Source organism: Saccopteryx leptura, chromosome 2, assembly GCF_036850995.1.
Source record: "Saccopteryx leptura isolate mSacLep1 chromosome 2, mSacLep1_pri_phased_curated, whole genome shotgun sequence".
NCBI lineage: Eukaryota > Metazoa > Chordata > Mammalia > Chiroptera > Emballonuridae > Saccopteryx > Saccopteryx leptura.
Window position 1 is genome coordinate 127,817,319 of NC_089504.1, and position 21,621 is coordinate 127,838,939.

Here is a 21,621-nt window from a genome sequence, read left to right on the forward strand (position 1 = left end):
CTGTTCCTGATGAAAATAAAGGGTGCTTCCTGCCTTAAATTCCCAACTCGACAGGTAAGGGTGGAAAACAAAAATTAATTTTCGTCAATATCACAGAGGAATGATCATTTACCTTCGCATGATTAGAAGGTTCCTCGCACATGTTCATTATTAGGCAATTGATAACGATGCTAATCAATAAACGATGGCACATCATTTAGAATCAGAAGTCAACTCTGGATAACTCCCAGCTACCTTAATTAGCTTAGTGAAAAGCCTGGAGCTCTGCGGCCCGACAGCTAGGACGAAGCTTCCGTGCACAGAGCCCAGATTGTCATTCACGCTTTTTCCTCCGCTTCTGGCGGGGCGGGGCCCGGCGTGAAGACCCCGCCCCGTAGATTGGCTGGTCACCGGGGCGGGCTGGCGCGTGCGCACTGGCCTGTCTGCGGCCGGTGGACCATGGAGGCTCTAAGGCTCCTCGCCCTGGGCTGGTTCGTCCAATCGCTCTCTCTGACGCGAGGGGGCGTTTTGAAGCTGTGGTGCTGTGAGCTCTGGCTGCTGCTGCTGACTTCTGGCTTGAGCGCGGAATTGTTCCCTCACGAAGAGGACCCAACCTTTGTCAACGAGTACGTGAAACTCCACAATGAGCTCCGAGGCAACGTCTTGCCCGAGGCGGCTAACATGCGCGTCCTGGTGAGGCCCTGGGGAGGTTGCCTGAACCTCCGACATCCCTTGTCACCACGCACCCCGTCGGTCTCCCGGAGCCCGGGCCGCTGCTCTGAGGCTTTGGGGTCGCGGGGAACTGCGCTGTTAGTTGGAATTTTAAAATAAGTACTCGTAAATGTATCCACGGAAGAACTAAAAACCACTGCCTCTCCACACATTTATTACCGAAATTTTGCGCAGGACTGGGACGAGGCGAGGGCGAGCAGAGGCACTCACCTGAGGCGCAAATTTTAAGGAGGCTTCAATTGGAGAAAAAGATAGTTGAATGCACAATATATATGATTTTCATTTAAAAATCAATGCAAAATATCATTGATGAAGACAATATCAATTTAAACAACAGGATTCTTGGGCTTAAATTAGGGAGAGGCAAGTGAGGCACTCTCAGAATGGTGCAAGTGAAAAGTCAGATCTTGTTTTTATTTATTTTTATTTTTTTATTTTACAGAGACAGAAAGAGTCAGAGAGTGGGATAGACAGGGACAGACAGACAGAAACGGAGAGATGAGAAGCATCAATCATTAGTTTTTCGTTGCGCGTTGAGATCTTGTTTTTATTTTAAAATTTGACTTTTTTTACCACGGATGTTTTTACATTAATTTTGCCTTTTAAAAGTATTACTTACCTTGATTATTGACTTTTTTGGTATCCACCTTAAATTTTGCTCACCTCACAGCCCAACCCTGATTTTGCATTCCCTTAAATGTTTCTTCTTGCTTCTTTCCCACCCTCCCTCCCCTTTCTATTTAACTTCTTATCAACTAGTCCCTTGTTGCCACAGAGTCTTCCTGATTGATTGTCATTAAAAATGACTGCAAAAATGTATTGTAATAACTATTCTCTTATCAGGCAATTAGGAGCTTCCAGTTTACATCATGAATTATATTGCCAGGACTATCTCCCTGGACCTGAGTCTCTTCTTCCTTCTGGATTGGTTCCTTAGGACAAATTACAAAAATGGCATAAATAAAGGATGTGATATTTTAAATTTCTATGATCCATACCAATTGCTCTTCTAAGGGGTTGTGCCAAATTAAGCAAATACCAGCAGTGTATAAATGTTCCCTTTTCACCACATTAGCCCTGGTGGGATGTTTTTAATCACTGGATAAACTGGTAAATTATAAAATAGTACTTCATTTTAATGTTAATTTTTTTCTTTTTTCTTTTTTTTTTATAGAGACAGAAAGTCAGAGAGAGGGATAGACCGGGACAGACAGACAGGAACGGAGAGATGATAAGCATTAATCAGTTTTTCGGTGCACGGTGCGACTCTTTAGTTGTTCATTGATGGCTTTCTCATATGTGCCTTGACCGTGGGGCTACAGCAGACCGAGTACCCCTTGCTGGAGCCAGCGACCCTGGATCCAAGCTGGTGAGCTTTTGCTCAAACCAGATGAGCCCGCCTCAAGCTGGAGACCTTGGAGTCTCGAACCTGGGTCCTTCCACATCCCAGTCTAACACTCTATCCACTGCGCCACCGCCTGGTCAGGCTGTTAATTTTTTTTCCCCCCCGAAGCTGGAAACGGGGAGGCAGTCAGACAGACTCCCGCATGTGCCCGACCGGGATCCACCCGGCATGCCCACCAGTGGGCAATGCTCTGCCCTTCTGAGGTATCGCTCTGTTGCAACCAGAGCCATTCTAGCGTCTGAGGCAGAGGCCACAGAACCATCCCCAGCGCCCAGGCCATCCTTGCTCCAATGGAGCCTCGGCTGCGGGAGGGGAAGAGAGAAACAGAGAGGAAGGAGAGGGGGAGGAATGGAGAAGCAGATGGGTGCCTCTCCTGTGTGCCCTGGCCAGGAATCGAACCCAGTACTCCTGCACACCAGGCCGATGCTCTACCGCTGAGCCAACCGGCCAGGGCCCTAATGTTAATTTTTAAATGCTGTTTTGATTGGCCATTTTTTAGTTCTTTCTTGTTCATTTTCTTTACTTTTATTATTGTAGGTGTTTTCTCTTCTGTTATATATTATCTTATAGAAATATACTAGCATTTAGTATTGTTGCTGAAGGTAGTTATTCCACGCCAATTCTTTTCTTATGAATTTAATCATAGAATTTGGGGATATTTGAGAATCTTATCAATAAACCCCCCTCTCTTTATGATTAATTCTGGGTTTTTTTTTTCAAGATTGAAGATCAGTCTTCCTTCTGATAATTAATAAACATACAGTAGACCTGGCCAGTGAGTGGCACAGTAGATAGAGCATCGTCCCAGGGTATCAAGGTCACTGATTCCAGCCCCAGTCAGGGCATGTATTAGAAGCAATCAATGGGTGCACAACTAAGTGGAACAAGGAGTCGGTGCTTCTCTCTGTCTCTCCCTCCCTGCCTCTCAAAAAAGAAGAATTTTTTTTCTATATTGTATATATGTATAATCTATGAAATTAACTGAGAAAACCCTAAGGAAATCTTAATATTAGTTTCAGAAACTTTTTCAGATATACTAAAACATATGTACTTAGCATTTTGGTTTTACAACTGTTTTGTTGATTTTCCTGTGTGTGTTGTTTTTGTTCTTGTTCTTAACTAAACAATGGACTTAATGAGGCTCTAAATAATGACAAAATTAGTTATTTGTGTATATTTCCACATAGCTGTCCAGGAAACAGCATCTTGTGATATTTTCTCACATTTCTGGGAATATTATAAAACTTTATATGGGCCTCTTTACATTTACCAACTACCATCACTATGTGTTAAAATTGTATATATATATATATATATATATATACACACATATATATACTTAAATAATAATATAATATATATAATATTCCGGGTTATTATCCTAACAGTAAGCAACTAGATGACAAAATATATGCCTAACTTCATATTTTAGTCTTTACAACACAATATTTTGCATACAATCACTGCTCAATAAATAGTTCTTAGATGAATATTTTATATTATTGTATTACTATAAGTAAAAGGCATGAGGGAGCCTGACCTGTGGTGGTGCAGAGGATAAAGTGTCAACCTGAAATGCTGAGGTTGCCGGTTCGAAACCCTGGGCTTGCCTGGTCAAGGCACATATGGGAGTTGATGCTTCCTGCTCCTCTCTCTCTTCTCTCTCTCTCTCTCTCTCTCTCTCTCTCTCTCCTCTAAAAATGAATAAAGTTTTAGAAAAACAAAGAACAAAAAGAAAAGCATGAGGGATTCTAAGATGGCTGCAGGGTATGTGGAAGCTACACTCACCTGCCCCCAGTCTCAAACAGGATTTATGGCTAAATTATAGAGCGAACAACCTGAATAACCCACTGAAGTCTAGCGAACTGAAATATTATAAGGATTGACAGAAAAAGCCATATAGAGACTGGTAAAGAGGATGGGGATTTCTAAAGGGCTGACCTCTGCAGCCATGTACAGGAGCTGAGAAGCCAGAGGGATATATCAACTGTAAAACTCCCCCCCCACACACACCTCAGGAACATGGGGTCTCAACCTCATGCAGGGATCCCAAACCAGAGCAACAGAAATAGGAAGAGGAGCCCACATAGCACCTGGGACTGAAAAATCAGTGGGATTTAGTCATCCTGGGAGAGAAAGGAGTCTGCTAGAGACCCAAACACCACCTTCCCAGGGTCAGGCATGAGCACCAGCCTGGGGAGTGCACTGTCCTGTCCTCCAGCTGCTGGCATCACCACTCTGCTGTGCTCAGGTCCTGCAAAGGGTTGTACTGGTTCAACCCTGCAGGGAACTATGGGAGCTCTTTTTCTGGAGAAGCTCTTGGCAGGTACTCAGACAGTGATTGAAGTGTGTGTCTTTGGAAAGGACCATTATTCCCACACAACAGGCAACCTCTCCGCCTGTTGAATCAGTTGGTCTACTCTGCCATTCTATGGCTCTACTCTGCTGAGTTCAGTCGCACAAGAAGGGTCAAAGTACCATGCAGAGCTGGGACTTTAGGAGATCGATTCTCAGGGAGCCTTTTGTTCTGGAATCAGATGGGCAGGTGCTGGGTTGTGTGGCTACTTTACTGGAAGGTCATTCATATCTTCCCTGTGAATCAGCCCATGCTATCCTGGGAAGGAGCAGAAGTGCTTGCCCCTGCCTCTACAGGCTTGCTGGCATCAGCCTCAAAGGGAAGTTGTTTGGATCTTCCCTTTCTGGTCCTGGATATCCCACACTGCTGAGCTCATTTTTGTTGGGGGTAGGGGGAGTGCTATTCACAACTGGGACAATCAGAGGACATTCCCCTCAGAGGCTATTGTCTGGGACCAAGAAAAAGTGCTTGATCCCCTACTGTGAATTCAGCTGGCACCACTCCCAATTATCTGTCTTCCCCAGCCCTAGTGGCTCTGACCTGAGCTTGCACCTACAGAGGATACAGATGGCTGCACCCAACCTGAACCTGCAACATGCTCTTCCTGTGGGAGCTAGAGTTGGAGGCTCTGGTAGAGACTGAGTGGTTTAGCTCTGGGTTAGGGGCCACTTTCCCTTTATTGAGTGACTGATTGCACAGCTCCCAAATAGGAGACCCACCAGCCCTGTCCTCCCGACCCTGGTCCCCCTGCCCTACTGAGCTCATAACATGTGGAGGGGTCTGTGGTATGGCCAACCTGGGCCCACTCTATAGTCTTTCTTCAAAAGGCTCTGGAGGAAAACCAGGTAACCTCAGGGTTAAGGAGAGTAGCTAAGAGTACATAGAGGCAGACCTCAGGGAGCTTTGGACTTTTTATAGATCTGCCTCCAGCTATAAGCTGGAGGAAGTCAACCCTTATACACAGATTGCACCCTCCCATGCACACCAAGGCCCAGTGGACACAGCAACAAACAGTGAATAGCATGATAGTTCCAGATAGGTAACCCAAGATTGGTTTCACACAATGTCTGACATTGACCTATACTACAACCCCAACCAAGTGGACACAGAACTAACGCAAACATTGGTGGGCTTCAGTCTGTACCAGAACTTGACCCAACTGGCCAGACAAGGAACACACCCAAAGGGGAATTCTGGCAGGCACCAGACTACTGACAACAACTTCTCCACAGGAGCAGCACTTGCACAGTGACTCATACATGATGATTGAGGTTTATCCTTATGTTAGGCAGCCTGAAGGGTTAACCACCTGAGAAAGCCAACAGCATTCAAGACTCAACTACCACAGGAGGGTGCACATAACCTACAAGAGACATTCCTAGAGCACTGAGCTCATGTGCTCTGGAAGATTGTGCCACTGAACCCGACAAGACACTACATCCCAAAGTCACTATAACATGTTTTGGAGTCATAGCAGATCTACCTAATACACAGAGACAAAATTGGGAGATAATTTTGCCCCAAATGAAAGAACAAGAAAAATTGCCAGAAAAAGAATTAAATGAATGGAAGCAACTAACATACCAGATGCAGTGTACAAAACAATGGTTATAAGGATGCTCAAGGACCATAGGGGAAGAGTGGATGATGTCTTTACAAAGGAACAGTAAACATTAAAAAGGACATTGAAACCATAAAAAGGAACCAGTCAGAAATGAAAAATATAATATCTGAAATTACAAATACAATTTCAGATATAATATACAAGAAGGAATCAACAGCAGGTTAGATGAAACAGAGGCTCAAATCAGAGATTTAAAGGACATAGTAAGAGTAAGTACACAAGCAAAACATCAGAAAGAAAAGAAAATTTTAAAAAGGAAGGAAGTCGGCCCTGGCTGGTTGGCTCAGTGGTAGAGCGTCGGCCTGCCGTGCGGAAGTCCCGGGTTCGATTCCCAGCCAGGGCACACAGGACAGGCGCCCATCTGCTCCACCCCTCCCCCTCTCCTTCCTCTCTGTCTCTCTCTTCCCCTCCCGCAGCTGAGGCTCCATTGGAGCAAAAGATGGCGCCGGGGATGGCTCCTTGGCCTCTGCCCCAGGCGCTAGAGTGGCTCTGGTCGCAACAGAGCGACGCCCCTGATGGGCAGAGCATCGCCCCCTAGTGGGCGTGCCGGGTGGATCCCAGTCGGGTGCACGCGGGAGTCTGTCTGACTGCCTCCCCGTTTCCAGCTTCAGAAAAATTCAAAAAAAATAATAAAATAAAATAAAAATGAAGGAAGTCTAAGGCACCTCTGGGACAAAATCAAGCATAACAACATCCACATCATAGGGGTACCAGAAGTGTTTCTCTTAAGATCAGGAACAAGTCTGAGATATTCACGTTCACTACTCTTACTCAATACAGTACTGGAAGTACTAGTCACAGCACTGAACAAGAAGAAGAAATAAAAACATCCAAATTGGAAAGGAAGAAGTAAACTTTCATTATTCACAGATGACATTATATTATATATAGAAAACCCTAAAGACTCCACCAAAAAAACCCTACTAGATTGAATAAATGTATTTGACAAAGTAATAGGATACAAAATTAATATCCAGAAATCAGTTCCATTTCTATACATCAATAATGAACTATCAGAAAGAGAAATTAGGCCTGACCTGTGGTGGCGCAGTGGATAAAGCGTCGACCTGGAAATGCTGAGGTCGTCGGTTCGAAATCCTGGGCTTGCCTGGTCAAGGCACATATGGGAGTTGATGCTTCCAGCTCCTTCCCTCTTCTCTCTCTCTGTCTCTCTCCCTCTCTGTCTCTCTCTCTCCTCTCTAAAAATGAATAAATAAAATTAAAAAAAGTTTAAAAAGAAAAAAAATAGAAATTAAGAAAAAAATCCCATTTACGATTGCAAGAAAAAAATATAAGGTATCTAAAAATAAATTTAACTGAGGAGATAAAAGACTTGTTCTTGAAAAATTATACTGAAGAAATAAATTAAGGAAAATACAAGTGGAAGCATATACTGTGTTCATGGATAGGAAAAATTAATGTCATTCACATGTCCATACTGCTCAAAGCAATCGATAGATTCAACAATTGTTGAATTTAACAATTCCTATTAAAATACTAATGGCATATCTCACAGACCTAGAACAAATATTCTAAAAATTTATACAGAACCACAAATACCCTCAGCAATCTTTTTTTTTTTTCTTTTTAGCAAGAGAGTGAGGGGGAAGGAGGGAAGGAGGGACAGACAGGAACAAACAGACAGGAAGGGAGAGAAATGAGAAGTATCAATTCTTTGTTGCAGCACCTTAGTTGTTCATTAATTGCTTTCTCATATGTGCCTTGACGGGGGGTGGGGGCTCCAGCCGAGCCAGTGATCCCTTACTCAAGCCAGTGAACTTGGGCTCAAGCCAGTGACTTTGGGCTCAAGCCAGTGACCTTTGAGCTAAAACCAGTGACCATGGGGTCATATCTATGATCACATGCTCAAGCCAGCGACATCAGGATTTCAAACCTGGATCCTTAGCATCCTAGGCCGACACTCTATCCACTGCACCAACACCTGGTCAGGCACCCTCAGCAATCTTGAGAAAGAAAAACAAGTTTTAGGTATTATGCTAACTGATATCTAACTATACTACAAGGTCATGGTAATCAAAGCAGCGTGGTATTGGCACAAGAACAGGCATATAGATCAATGGAACAGAATAAAGAGCACAGAAATAAATCCATGCCTTTGTGTTCTATTAATATTTGAAAAAGGCAAAAACATATAATAGGGTAAATACAGTCTCTTCAATAAATGGTGGCGGGAAAATTGGACAGATACAAGCAAAAAAAAAAAAAAGGAAACTATATTACCAGCTTACACCATACACAAGAATAAACTCAAAATGGATTAATGATTTAAATGTAAGCCGTGGCCACTTAGCTCAATGGATAGAGCATCGGCCTGGCATGTGGATATCCTGGGTTTGATCCCTGGTTAGGGCACACATGAGAAGCTACCATGTGCTTCTCTCCCCTCCTTCTCCCCTTTTCTCCCTCTTTCCCTCTCACAGCCAGTGGCTCAGTTGGTTCGAGCAGCCCGAGGCACTAAGGATACCAGTAGTTTGGTTGACCCAAGCCTCGGCCTTAGGAGCTGAGGATAGCTCGGTTGATTCAAGCATCGGCCTTAGATGGTGATTGCTGGGTGGATCCTGGTAGAGGCGCATGTGGGAGTCTGTCTCACTATCCCCCCTCCTCTCACTTAATTTAAAGGAAAAGACTTAAATGTAAGTCAGGAAACCATAAAAATACTGGAAGAACATTTTTTGTAGCAATATTTTTGCTGATATATATCTCCTTGGGCAAGGAAAACAAAGGAAAAAATAAACAAATGAGACCACATCAAACTAAAAAGCTTTTGTACAGCAAAAGAAACCATCAACAAAATGAAAAGACAACCCACTGAAAGTGACAAACATATTTGCCACTGATACATCTAATAAGGGTTTAATTTCCAAAATATACGAAGAACTTATACTACTCATCTCCAGGAAGACAGACAATCCAGTAAAATAAATAAATAAATAAATAAACAAACAAACAAAAAAAACAGCAAAGAATCTAAATAGACATTTTTCCAAAGAGGACATATAGATTGCCAACAAACATGAAAAGATGCTCAACATCACTAATCAGTAGAGAAATGCAAATTAAATCCACAATGAGATATCACCTCACACCTGTCAGAATGGCGCTCATCAATAAATCACAAACAGTGCTGGCAAGAATGTGGAGAAAGAGGAACTCTTGTGCACTACTGGTGGGAATGCAGATTTGTGCAGTCACTGTGAGAAACAGTATAGAGTTTCCTCAAAAAAAATTAGAGATGTAACTGCCTTATGACCCAGGAATACCACTTCTGAGAATATATATAAAAAAAACTCTAAACTCTGATTTGAAGGAATATATACACCCCTATGTTCATTGCAGTGTTATTTATAATAGCCAATATCTGGAAGCAGCCTAAGTATCCATCAATAGATGTGTAGATAAAAAACTGTGGTACATTTACTCAATGGTATACTACTCAGCCATAAAAAAAAGAAAAAGCAAATCTTACAGCATGGATGGGCCTGGAAATATTATGCTAAGTGAAATTAACCAGTCAGCCTGACCTGTGGTGGCGCAGTAGATAAAGCATCGACCTGGAATGCTGAGGTTGCCGGTTTGAAACCCTGGGCTTGCCTGGTCAAGGCACACATGGGAATTAATGCTTCCTGCTCCTTCTCTCCTTCTCTCTCTCTCTCTCTCTCTCTCTCTCTCTCTCTTGCTCTCTCTCTCTCTCTCTCTCTCTCCTGCTCTCTCTCTCTTCTCTAAAATGAATTTTTTAAAAGGAGAGATTAACCAGTCAAAGAGTAATGCCATATGTGGAATCTAATGAAAGAATAAACTGAGGAACAAAATAGAAACAGAGGCATAGATACAAGGAACAGACTAACTGCTGTCAAAGGGAAGGGGGATTTGAAGGCTGGGTGAAAAAAGGTGAAGGGATTAAGCAAAAAAAAAGACATATATATATATATATATATATATATATATATATATATATATATATATATAACACATAGACACAGACAGCAGTGTGGTGTGAGAGGGAAAGGGGGCGGGGTAAGTGGAGGTGGACAAAGGGGGAAATGTGGATGGAAGGAGACTGCTTGAGGTGACTGGTGCATGATGCAGTGTGCAGATGATGTTCTGTTGATCTGTACACTTGAAACCTATATGGTTGGTTTATTTTAAGATTTGATTTATTGAAATTATAGAGAAAGGAGAGAGAGGGGTGGGAGAGCAAGAAGTATCAACTCATAGCTGCTTCACTTTAGTTTTTTATTGATTGTTTGACCAGACAAGCCCAGGGTTTTGAACCAGCAACCTCAGCATTCCTGGTAGACACTTTATCTACTGTGTTACTACAGATCAGGCAACAACCTGACATTTTAATAACAAATACATACATAGTACTTTGTCTCAGGAAATAGTTGTTTCATTTATGATTACCTTAAAGTATTTTCCCCATAGAAATTCCACAAATAAGACCCATAAGCAAAAACTGAACCCTCTATGGGCCTTTCAAGTCACAAACTAATATATAAATATTTTATTAATTTATTTAATTTTTTACCACAAGGTGGCATATACATCTTGTTATATAATGTCTTTTTAGTAACCAATAACATTCTTGGTAACAGTTATCAACTCTAACCTGAGATATCAAAGTAAATACTTTTGCAAGTTGTCTGCAGATAGAGGCCATGAGAACCATATTGTGCAATTGTCATTATTTTTTCTTCTATCAGTGTTTGGTAAACAAGAAAAAGCCTACACAGTTGCTATTGGTTTGTATATAAAAAATCTCATTTGTTTGCATTTCAACAATCACTTTGTAATTATTTTCATATGATACAGCTTTGTGACTTTCAAGTCACAATGAGCTATAGTGGTAAGGTTCAGTGTATTTATGGTAATGCTTGTGTTTTCTTCGCTTTTTAGTTTTACATATCAGAGGCCTAAAATATGAATACAAAAGCATATAGAAATAAAAGAGCAGTAAGAATAAGAAGGATTAGCAGTAATCTAAAGATTCTTTATTAGAATCTGACTCAACTTCTGTAGATAAACAATTAGAAGAGAAGAAGGAGATCAAATGCAATTCTTCCAGTGAAAGATGTGAAAAGCATATTGGCCATTTATTTTGGATAAGAGAGTATGCTGCAAAAACTGGGGTGCAAATGGGTTTGAAATGCAACTTATATCTATGTTTAATGCCAAGAACAAACTGTTTTAAGGAATTCCATACTTAAGCTTTTATACATACAAATGCAAATATTGTAAGCCATTGTTACTTCAAAGTTAACAAAACAGAATTGTTATACTAAAATCATTGAGACTGCTGAATTCATTGTTGATTTGTATTTATAGGTTGATATTTGTTGATTTCATGTTACATAAACTTTTTCTATAGTCATGAAAAAAATTTGGCCCATGGAGGTTAATATTGTTTTTCTTAAATCTTACTGTGAGAACTCAATGAAAATAATTTAAAACACACACACACACACACACACACACACACACACACACACACACCTCATCATTATTTTGTTTTCTTTGCTGTTTGCATTTTTTTCAGAGTTGGGATGTAGCTTTGTCGCGGACTGCTAGAGCATGGGGGAAAAAGTGTGTGTTTGAACATAATACTCATTTAGAAGAACTAAAAATGGCCCATCCTAAATTTAATGGTATTGGTGAAAATATGTGGGTCGGACCTGAAAATCAGTTTACTGCAACTATTGCTATCAGAAATTGGTATGCAGAGAAGAAAAAGTACTCTTTTGAAAATGACAGTTGCTTTAGTGACTGTTCTCATTATAAACAGGTATCTAATTTTTATATTTTTAATCCAGTAGACTCCTTAATTGCTTTACTATCAAGTTTTTGTTTCAATTTTATAAATGAACTTAAATGGTAAAATTATTACTTCTAATAGATTCAAAATTATTATCAGTCCTATATCTTCAAAATGTCTGTAATTCCATCTATCATGTGAACCATCAATTAAAACATTCTTTTAAATATAGAAAATCAATCTCTATTACCAAAGATAAAAGGAGCTTTTCTAAAAATAATGCACACTGGAAAAAGCAGTAAGAAACCAGAAAATAAAAATTATTTTTAAATTATTAACTATAATCATAAATTTTTTTGCACAGATTAGTACACATGCTACTACATAACTGTTTGAGTAAAACATTTTCAATGCAAATTAATAGTATTCTTTCCCAACCTCATGTCTAATAATCTACCCTTACACTTTATACTTTACCCTTTCATAACTTTATTCTTACAAAATACTGAACCTTTTATCATTTATACATACATTTATTATGTCACATATCATGTTGTTTAGTAATCATCTACATATGATGCAACACTGAGGGAAGGGATCTTGTTTTACCTGTTTATTCTCAACCCAACAACATGACATTATTTAGGTCTTCAATAAGTATTTGTATCAGGGATCAACAATTTATTAAAAGAAGTTTCAAGGCCCTGGCCAGTTGGCTCAGCAGTAGAGCGTCGGCCTGGCGTGCGGGGGACCTGGGTTCGATTCCCGACCAGGGCACATAGGAGAAGCGCCCATTTGCTTCTCCACCCCCACCCCCTCCTTCCTCTCTGTCTCTCTCTTCCCCTCCCGCAGCCGAGGCTCCATTGGAGCAAAGATGGCCCGGGCGCTGGGGATGGCTCCTTGGCCTCTGCCCCAGGCACTAGAGTGGCTCTGGTCGCGGCAGAGCGACGCCCCAGAGGGGCAGAGCATCGCCCCCTGGTGGGCAGAGCGTCGCCCCTGGTGGGCGTCCCGGGTGGATCCCGGTCAGGCGCATGCGGGAGTCTGTCTGACTGTCTCTCCCCGTTTCCAGCTTCAGAAAAATACAAAAAAAAAAAAAAAAAAAGTTTCAAGTTTATTTAAAATATGATTATTTTTCTATCAATACATTCTGATATGTTTTATGTACAACTTAAAAATCTTTAAACTTTTTCATGTTGAATTTATGTCTCTTTCATCAAATGAGGCATGTTTCAAAAACTATCTATTTATTCTTTATCTAGAAAGTTATAGTGATTCTCCACTGTCTTATTCATATCTAAGCTAGTCTCTTTAATATGACTTCATACTCTCAGTAAACTAATAAAGGCTACCTCCTGACCTACTCCTCTCTATATTTTGTACTCCTGAATTCCAGTATCTTAGACATTTTTGTTTCCTGCATTTGACCTAACTCTAATTTTAACTGTTGCAGACTTTCTATTCTCTATTCTTATCATGCATCACTCATTTCTTTAAGAACCACTAAGGCTTGGGATAAAAAGAAAAAGAAAACAGAAATGGTTCCCCTCCCTCTCACAGACATTAATAAAACAAAACAAGTATTTTTTTTTTTTTTTTTTTTGTATTTTTCCGAAGTTGGAAACGGGGAGGCAGTTAGACAAACTCCCGCATGCGCCAGACCGGGATCCATCCGGCATGCCCACCAGAGGGCGTGCTCTGCCCATCCCGGACGTCGCTCTGTTGCAACCAGAGCTATTCTAGTGCCTGAGGCAGAGGCCACAGAACCATCCTCAGCGCCCCGGCAAACTTTGCTCCAATGGAGCCTTGGCTTCGGGAGGGGAAGAGAGAAACAGAGAGGAAGGAGAGGGGGAGGGGTGGAGAAGCAGATGGGCGCTTCTCCTGTGTGCCCTGGCTGGGAATCAAACCCAGGACTCCTGCATGCCAGGCCGACGCTCTACCACTCAGCCAACCCAAGTACTTTTTAGTCACTTGAAAGTAGTAGAAATGTTAAAGCCATACCGAGAATTTCTGGAATATCTTTAGTTATTCTCATAGCTTTACTGCAATTTAAGACCTGCTTTTCCTTTTTATAAGAAAAAAAAAAAGCTCCTTTATTCGTTTTTTAAATGAAAGGCAAAGACTGTTGTATAATGGAATTTTTTCAACAAAAGAGAAGTATTACTCTCTACTCTTGTATTGCTTTTCCTTCCCTCCTATAATCTTAGTGTTTTCTCTTTTTCTCCCTTCTATTTACAACCTCCCTTCTTCTAAAATTTTTCTCCTCTCTTTCCCTCTTTCTCTCTTCCGATAAACTAGAAATCTCAGATTCAAGGAGGGGATAAAAATTTATTCAGCAGGTGGGCCTTTTTTTGGCTGTAAAGCATTATTCTGGGTCAGTATTTCTTAAACACTTTATCCTAAGAATACTAATTAATAGAATATATTAAAGTGTTTCTCTCAATATAGTGTTGCAACTGCTTTCCTAGAAGCATTATAATTCTCTACCTGTATCCCAATGAAGAATAGTTTGTATTACTTCAATTGTTTAGTTAAAGATTCTATGTGAATTGAAAATATTATTGTTTATAATATTGCAGAGTAAATGTTTAGCATTAAACTTTATGTTTTCCTTGAAATTTTTATTTTAGCTTGTTTGGGACAAATCTTACAAAATTGGTTGTGCTGTTACTTCATGTCCAAGAATTGCACATATTAAATATGCAGCACTTTTCATATGCAACTATGCACCAGGGTAAGTTACTTCAAATATTAAAAAGAGTATAAAAATAAATAAATTGGAGATTTTTCAATTAAGTTTTTCTAACTTAATAATCAGTATATTTTTATAACTGCCTTTGTGATCTATAAAAGAATTAAATCTAAGATATTAATGACTTTATATTAAAATATTTCAATTTCATAAGGAAACAGTAAGTCATAATTTTGGCATATTAATATTATGTGTAGATTAGCCAAGTACTACCTCTAAATGAATCTTATTTCTGGTGTTATTTCACAATATCTAGCCTAATTCACATGGGATTTAAATTATTTTCCAAAATAGTTTATTCCCATATTATAATAAAGGTCAAAAGAAAATAAGATTAGATGTGTTGAAATGTATGCTATATAAATTATTTTAGGAGTACATCAACTTTGTAACATTAAGATCACTTTTAATTTACTATTCTTTTGAGGTTGCATTATTAATTGGGGCTAGTCTCATATATATAAGGAATTGTAATATCTCAGAGATGGAAGAGTACTTTGAAAGTATTCTAGTCAAGCTATCCTTATAAAATTTGAATTCTTTCTTTCTTACCATGTATTTATCCTTAACCGCAATACCTTCCTGTGAGAGGAAATAACTACCTTCCAAAGCAGCCTCCATCTCTGGAGAACTCTGTTGGAAAGTTTCAAGTTTTCTTAAGGTCAATATGATACTGTAAGTGGTATTATTAAAATGACCAAGTAAGTGAAAAAAATATCCTAATCTATATGTTAACTAAACAGTAGAAATTGATAACATTCTAGGATTGTGAAGGCATTCCTTCTAAATAAAATGCTTCTGGGACTAAAAAAGAAACAAGAAAAACACATTTATTTCTGATTACTGTATGTATTTCCCTAGATAGGGAAAAAAACAGACCCATAATATAAGTCTAATTAGACTCAGCTTCTTCCTGATGGAAAGCTTTGCTGACTTTGAAATAGGCATGTAAAACAAGTGTGGGATATAGAGGCACTATAAAACATTTGAGGCTTCCTTTTATTCTTACAGACCAGAAGCATTGATTGGGAGGATATCTATTACACGGAAAAACTTTTTTAACATCAGAAATTCAAACAGAGAACTGGGCACTGATTGGGGACAGAAAAGAGGTTCCTCTGGAGCACTAGTCTTCATTTATTCATTCAGCAACTATGTACAAGGCTCTGACCTATCTACTAACAAGACCAAGAAAGGTTGACCATGGTTAACTTATAGTCTTGGAAGTACCAGTTTAGAATACTCTGCAGGTGTTTGGCAATGAAAAGAAGGAATAAAGTAGGTGTGTAGAGCTGAGTAAAAGTAATTTTTTATAACTTTGGTTGCTAATGTATTTTTATAAGTTAAAGAAAGCCATCCATAAATAAGGAGTGATAAAATATATTAGAACATATAAAGGATGGGGAAGAATTGAGAGAGCAAGTTCAATCTAGAAAAAGCCAGAAGGATAGAATTATAAGAAGAGAACATATAGAGAAATATTTTTTAAAGATTTTATTCATGGATTTTACAGAGAGGGCAGGGGGGAAAATGAGAAGGATCAACTCATAGTTGTTTCACCGTCATTGATTGCTTGTCATATGTGCCCTGACTGGGCAAGCCCAGGGTTTCGAACCAGCGACCACATTGTTCTAGGTTGATGCTCTATCCACTGCACCACCACAGGCAGGCAAGAAATATTTAATAGTGAGATTTTTCTTCCTTTCTTGTTTAATGAAGTTCATGAGAGTTTAATGTATTCTATTGATCTTTCAAAAATTTGTGGATTTATTTATCCTGTCTCATTCTTTTGTTTGTTTTCTGCTTTATTATTTTGAGACATTCAATCTTTCAAATATTTTTAGAGGGAGGTGCTTTTATATGTTGCTGTTTCCATTAAGATATACAACATTCTTTTACCTTTAATCCTACTTAATATTGAGGATATTTAGTATATATTTTCTCAGATTACAATTTTTGCTGTACCTTAGGCTCTCATATGGTACAGCCTTTCTTGTTACTTTCTGTGGGTTATATAATTTTAGTTCATTTTAGTAAAATATGTTTAATACTTGTTACATATTTATAATAGAAAATCCAAAGGTATTAAGAAGAAAGTAATGTTTTCATTCTTGTCTTCCAGTTACCCTCCCAATATTTTATCCTAAAAGATATATTCTGTGAATATATAATAGTATATCAATTTTTGTGCATATCTCTTGTTTTTTATCTTCGTCATTTAAATAAGAGCACACTATACTTCTTGTGGTGTTCATTAATTATTTCTACTTAATGATATGACTGAAAGTTTCTAGATTCTTTGCTGGAAACGGGAGGCAGTCAGACAGACTCCCACATGCGCCCGACCAGGATCCACCTGGCATGCCCACCAGGGGGCGATGCTCTGCCCATCTGGAGCATCGCTCTGCTGCAACCAGAGCCATTCTAGTGCCTGAGGCAGAGGCCATGGAGCCATCCTCAGCACCTGGGCCAACTTTGCTCCAATGGAGCCTCGGCTACGGGAGGGGAAGAGAGAGACAGAGAGGAAGGAGAGGGGTAGGGGTGGAGAAGCAGATGGGCGCTTATCCTGTGTGCCCTGGCCGGGAATTGAACCTGGGACTCCTGAATGCCAGGCCGATGCTCTACCACTGAGCCAGCTGGCCAGGGCCTCACAGTGTTGGTTTTTTTAATGGATGTGGAAATATTTATTTAAGTAATGCTCTCTTTTTGATATGGGCATTTAGGCTATTATTATTTATTATTATTATTATTATTTTAGAGAGAGGAGAGAGAAGGGGGTGGGCGGGGAGTGGGAAGCATCAACTTGTAGCAGTTGCTTCTCAAATGTGCCTCGATCAGGCAAGCCCAGGGTTTTGAACTGGGACCTCAGCATTCCAGGTGGACGCTTCTTTATCCACTGTGCCACCACAGGTCAGGCTAGGCTATTATTTTTATTACAGCCATAATTATTCAGGTAGACATGTAATTCTCACATGAGTTAATGTCCGTAAGATGATTTTATACTCATAGAATTACTAGGTCAAAGACTATGTGTACATTTAATTTGGATAGATATTATTAAATATCTATTCATTATGGTCAGACCATTTTTTTTTAGAAATAAAATTTAATGGGGTGACAATAATCAGTAAGAGTACATAGGTTTCAGGTGAACGTCTCTATAACATTTGAACTGCTGATTGCATTGTGTGCCCATCACCAAAGTCAAATCATTTTCCATCACCGTGTATTTGTCCCTCTTTGCTCCCCTCCCCCACCCGCCTCCCTCAGTAACCACTTCACTTTTATATGTCCTTGAGTCTCAGTTTTATATTCCGCCTATGTGGGAAGCACCGTTTTTTACTACAAAATTAGTTCTACATCAAAATAAGAGAGAAACTTTTTACCATTTCCCTTTCTAATATTTTCAAATATTTTGCTACTTATTGTTTCAAGTTCAATATATTTTTTATTTACATCTCCTATTTTAAATGAATTTAGGTATCCTTTTGTATGTTTCAGAATACAGGCAGTCCCTGGGTTATGAACAAGATAGGTTCTGTAGGTTTGAAAATATTTAAATATTTATATGCACAGAAGGGTAAAAATAAATACTATGTTAAGACAAACATCTGTCTAAGTTGCATTTAATGGGTAAATGTACCTGTTCCAACTTACATACAAATTCAACTTCAGAACAAACCTATAGCCTGACCTGTGGTGGTGCAGTGGATAAAGCATCAACTTGGAATGCTGAGGTTACCAGTTCGAAACCCTGGGCTTGCCTGGTAAAGGCACATATGTCAAGCAATTAATGAACAACTAAAGTGAAGCAAGTATATGAGTTGATACTTCTCAGTCCACCTCTGACCTGTCCTCTTTCTGTAAAATCAGTACATAACATTTTTTTAAAAAAGAACAAGCCTGCAAAACCTATCTCGTTCGTAACCTGGGGAGTGCCTGTATTTGTATTTTATTTTCTGCAACTCAACTGTTTCTATACATTTATATTTACTAATTGTTAGACTTTTTTTTCTTCAAGTGTTGGAGTATTTTATATAAACAAAAAAATTAGGGTTGTCATATTGTCATTTATAATCATTCTCCCATTTTTATGTTTAACTTTTCATTTTTTATATTGGAATTTATTTTTGCCAAATAAAATTTTTTATTATAGAAAAAAATGTATCAATACTTTTCTCATGGGTTTTGAGATTTGTGTCATGCTATACAAGCCTCCCCCAAATATTATTCCACATTTTCTTCTAGCAATTCTTTATTTTTTAACTTTTAAATATTTTATATACTTTGCTTCTGGACATTATGTTAGCTGTTATAAGAAGTAGTCTCTTCTGACCTGTGGTGGCACAATTGGTAACATGTTGACCTGGAATGCTGAGGTCGCCAGTTGCCCTGAACTTGCCCAGTCAAGGTACGTATGACAAGCAACTACCTATGAGTGGATGATTCCTGCTCCTCCCCAATGCCTTTCTCTCTCTCCCCCCCCTTTCTAAAATCAATAAATAAAATCTTTAAAAAAAAGAAAGGAAAGAAAAAAATAATTAGTCTCTTACTTAAAAGAACCACAAGGACTGGACCAAATATACAAGGATGAGCAAAAGTAGGTTTACATTTGTGATTATGCAAAATACAGAGTTTACTCTTGCATTAATATTTATTTATTAATTATTGTATTATTTATTTGTATCATTGTATTATTATTATTGTCTATATTTATTTACGATTTATCTTTTAGGTAATAATAGCTTGTGATTTCATCTACTTTTGCCCACCCTTATATATAAAATAACTGTTTTCAAGCATTAAAAAACAACCAATGCAACCTGACCAATGGTGGTACAGTGGGTTGAGTGTAGGCCCAGGTTGCTGAGGGCCCTGGTTCAAAACTCCAAGGTTGCCAGCTAGAGTTCAGGATCATCAACATGACCCCAAGGTTTTTGGCTAGAGCTCAAAGGTTGCTGGCTAGAAGTCCAAGGTCTCTGGCTTGAGCCCAAGGTCAAACTACTCAAAACAATATACAGATAATAATGTCACTCTGATTTAAACCCTAATGTCATTTTTTAAACAAATAGAACAAAAAATTATCAGAGTTGTATAGAACCACAAAAGACTCCAATTAACCAAAGCAATCCTTAAAAAAATAACAAAGCTGGAGGTATCACACTACTTGAGTTCAAATTATACTACAGAGATGTGATCATCAAAACAGCATGGTATTGGCAGAAAAACAGACACACAGAATGACGGAATAGAATTGAGAGACTAGAAATAAAACCACATATATACAGGCAGGTAATTTTGGACAAAGAAGCCAAAAACACACAATGAGCAAAGAAAGCCTCTTCAATAAATGGTGCTGGAAAAATTGGAAAGTCATGTGTGAAAGGATGAAACTAGACTACAATTTGTTCCCATGCACAAAAATTAATCCAAAATGATCAAAGACCTAAATTTGTGATCTGAAACAATAAATTACATAGAGGTAAACATAAGTATTAAACTAATAAATCTTGGCCCTAGAGAACATTTTATAAATTTGACCCCAAAAGCAAGGGAAGTTAAGGAAAAAATAAATGAATGAGACTATATCAAACTAAAAAAAAAGATGCCTGAATAAAAAGCCCTGTTAAATCTATAGGAGGAGTCAGTAAAAGACACCAAGAGGTTGGCTCATAAAGAAGAAAAACAGATTCTGTGTGGTGTCATAGAAGCAAAATAAGAAAATATTTTGATTACAGAGCATGATACCTTGTGCTAAAAGTTGTTGAGCAGCAGATGGGACTTTTGGAGCTTATTGGTGACCTTCACAGAAGCATTTGCACTGTCAGAGTGAGCTGAAGTCAGATTGGTGTGGATTAGAACAATTATTATTACTTTACTTCAGGAAAGAAATCTGAGAAAAAAAAGTCAATATATTTTAGAATAATCGATTGTCAACAGAAGTAGTAGATTCTAGAGAAATGCTTTTGTAATGGGATGATAGAAATGTGAAATCTGCACCGAATAAAAGGGAAAGCAGTTGAAGGAAACTGGCAGTGTGGTGGAGAAACGCCGTTCTGGTAGGCCATCAGTCAGTGACGAGTCTGTAGAGGCTATACGGGATAGCTACCTAAGGAGCCCTAAAAAATCTGTGCGTGAGCCCACATCGAACTGCACTGAATAGGTATGAAACTGGGAGAGTTTTTCTTTTATTTGGTGCAAATTTCACATTTCTGTCATCTTTTGTTGCTTTCCTGTGACCGGTCAAAAGTGCACCATGACTTTATGGACACACTGTATACTTACAGCCTGGCCTGTGGTGGTGTAGTGGATAAAGCATCAACCTGGAATGAGGTCACTGATTTGAAACCCTAGCTACGCACATACAGGAAGCAACTACCACGAGTTGATGCTTCCTGCTTCTCCCCCTTCTCTCTCTCTCTCTCTTTCTCTCTCTGTCTCTCCTCTCTCTAAAAATCAATAAATAAAATCTAAAAAATGAAGAAGAATTGACCATGAATGCATAAATATGTGCAAATATAGATAGGTGTTTGCCCTAGCAGGATAGCTCAGTTGGTTAAAGCATCCTCCCAAAGTGCAGAGGTTGTTGGTTCAGTCTCTGGTCAGGGTACAGGAACAGATTGATGTTCTTATTTTTCTCTCTCTCTCCCCTCCTCTTTCACTAAAATCACTAAATAAAAATTTAAAAATAAAATAAAATATACTTACTTTTGATCTTGTAATCTCCTTATTAAGATTTTTAAAATTAATTTAATGGGGTGACATTGGTTAATAAGATCATATAAGTTTCAGTTGTATATCTCTGTGATAGATCTGCACATTACATTGTGTGCCCATCACCCAAAGTCAAACCATTTTCTGTCATTGTATATTTGGCTCCCTCGACCCCGCCACAACCCTTTTACCGCCTCCCCTCTGGTAACGACTCTTGTCTATGTTTTTGAGTCTCCGTTTTATATCCCATATGAGTGAAATCGTATAGTTCTTAGTTTTTCCTGACTGA

At 39.0% G+C, this 21,621-nt stretch overlaps 1 protein-coding gene and 1 non-coding gene across 3 annotated transcripts in view; both read left to right on the top strand.

Moving 5' to 3' along the window:
• Positions 1-438: 438 nt before the first annotated feature.
• The window catches only part of GLIPR1L2 (GLIPR1 like 2), a 62,817-nt gene continuing 41,634 nt past the window's right edge, over positions 439-21,621 (top strand). For both annotated transcript variants that reach the window (XM_066365761.1, XM_066365762.1), the window contains exons 1-3: positions 439-672; positions 11,654-11,899; positions 14,497-14,600. In XM_066365761.1, coding sequence (XP_066221858.1) covers positions 439-672; positions 11,654-11,899; positions 14,497-14,600 — 584 coding nt within the window. The remainder of the gene's footprint in view (positions 673-11,653; positions 11,900-14,496; positions 14,601-21,621) is intronic.
• TRNAG-GCC (transfer RNA glycine (anticodon GCC)) lies at positions 6,364-6,439 on the top strand. Its single transcript has one exon. It is a non-coding gene; the product is annotated as a tRNA-Gly (tRNA).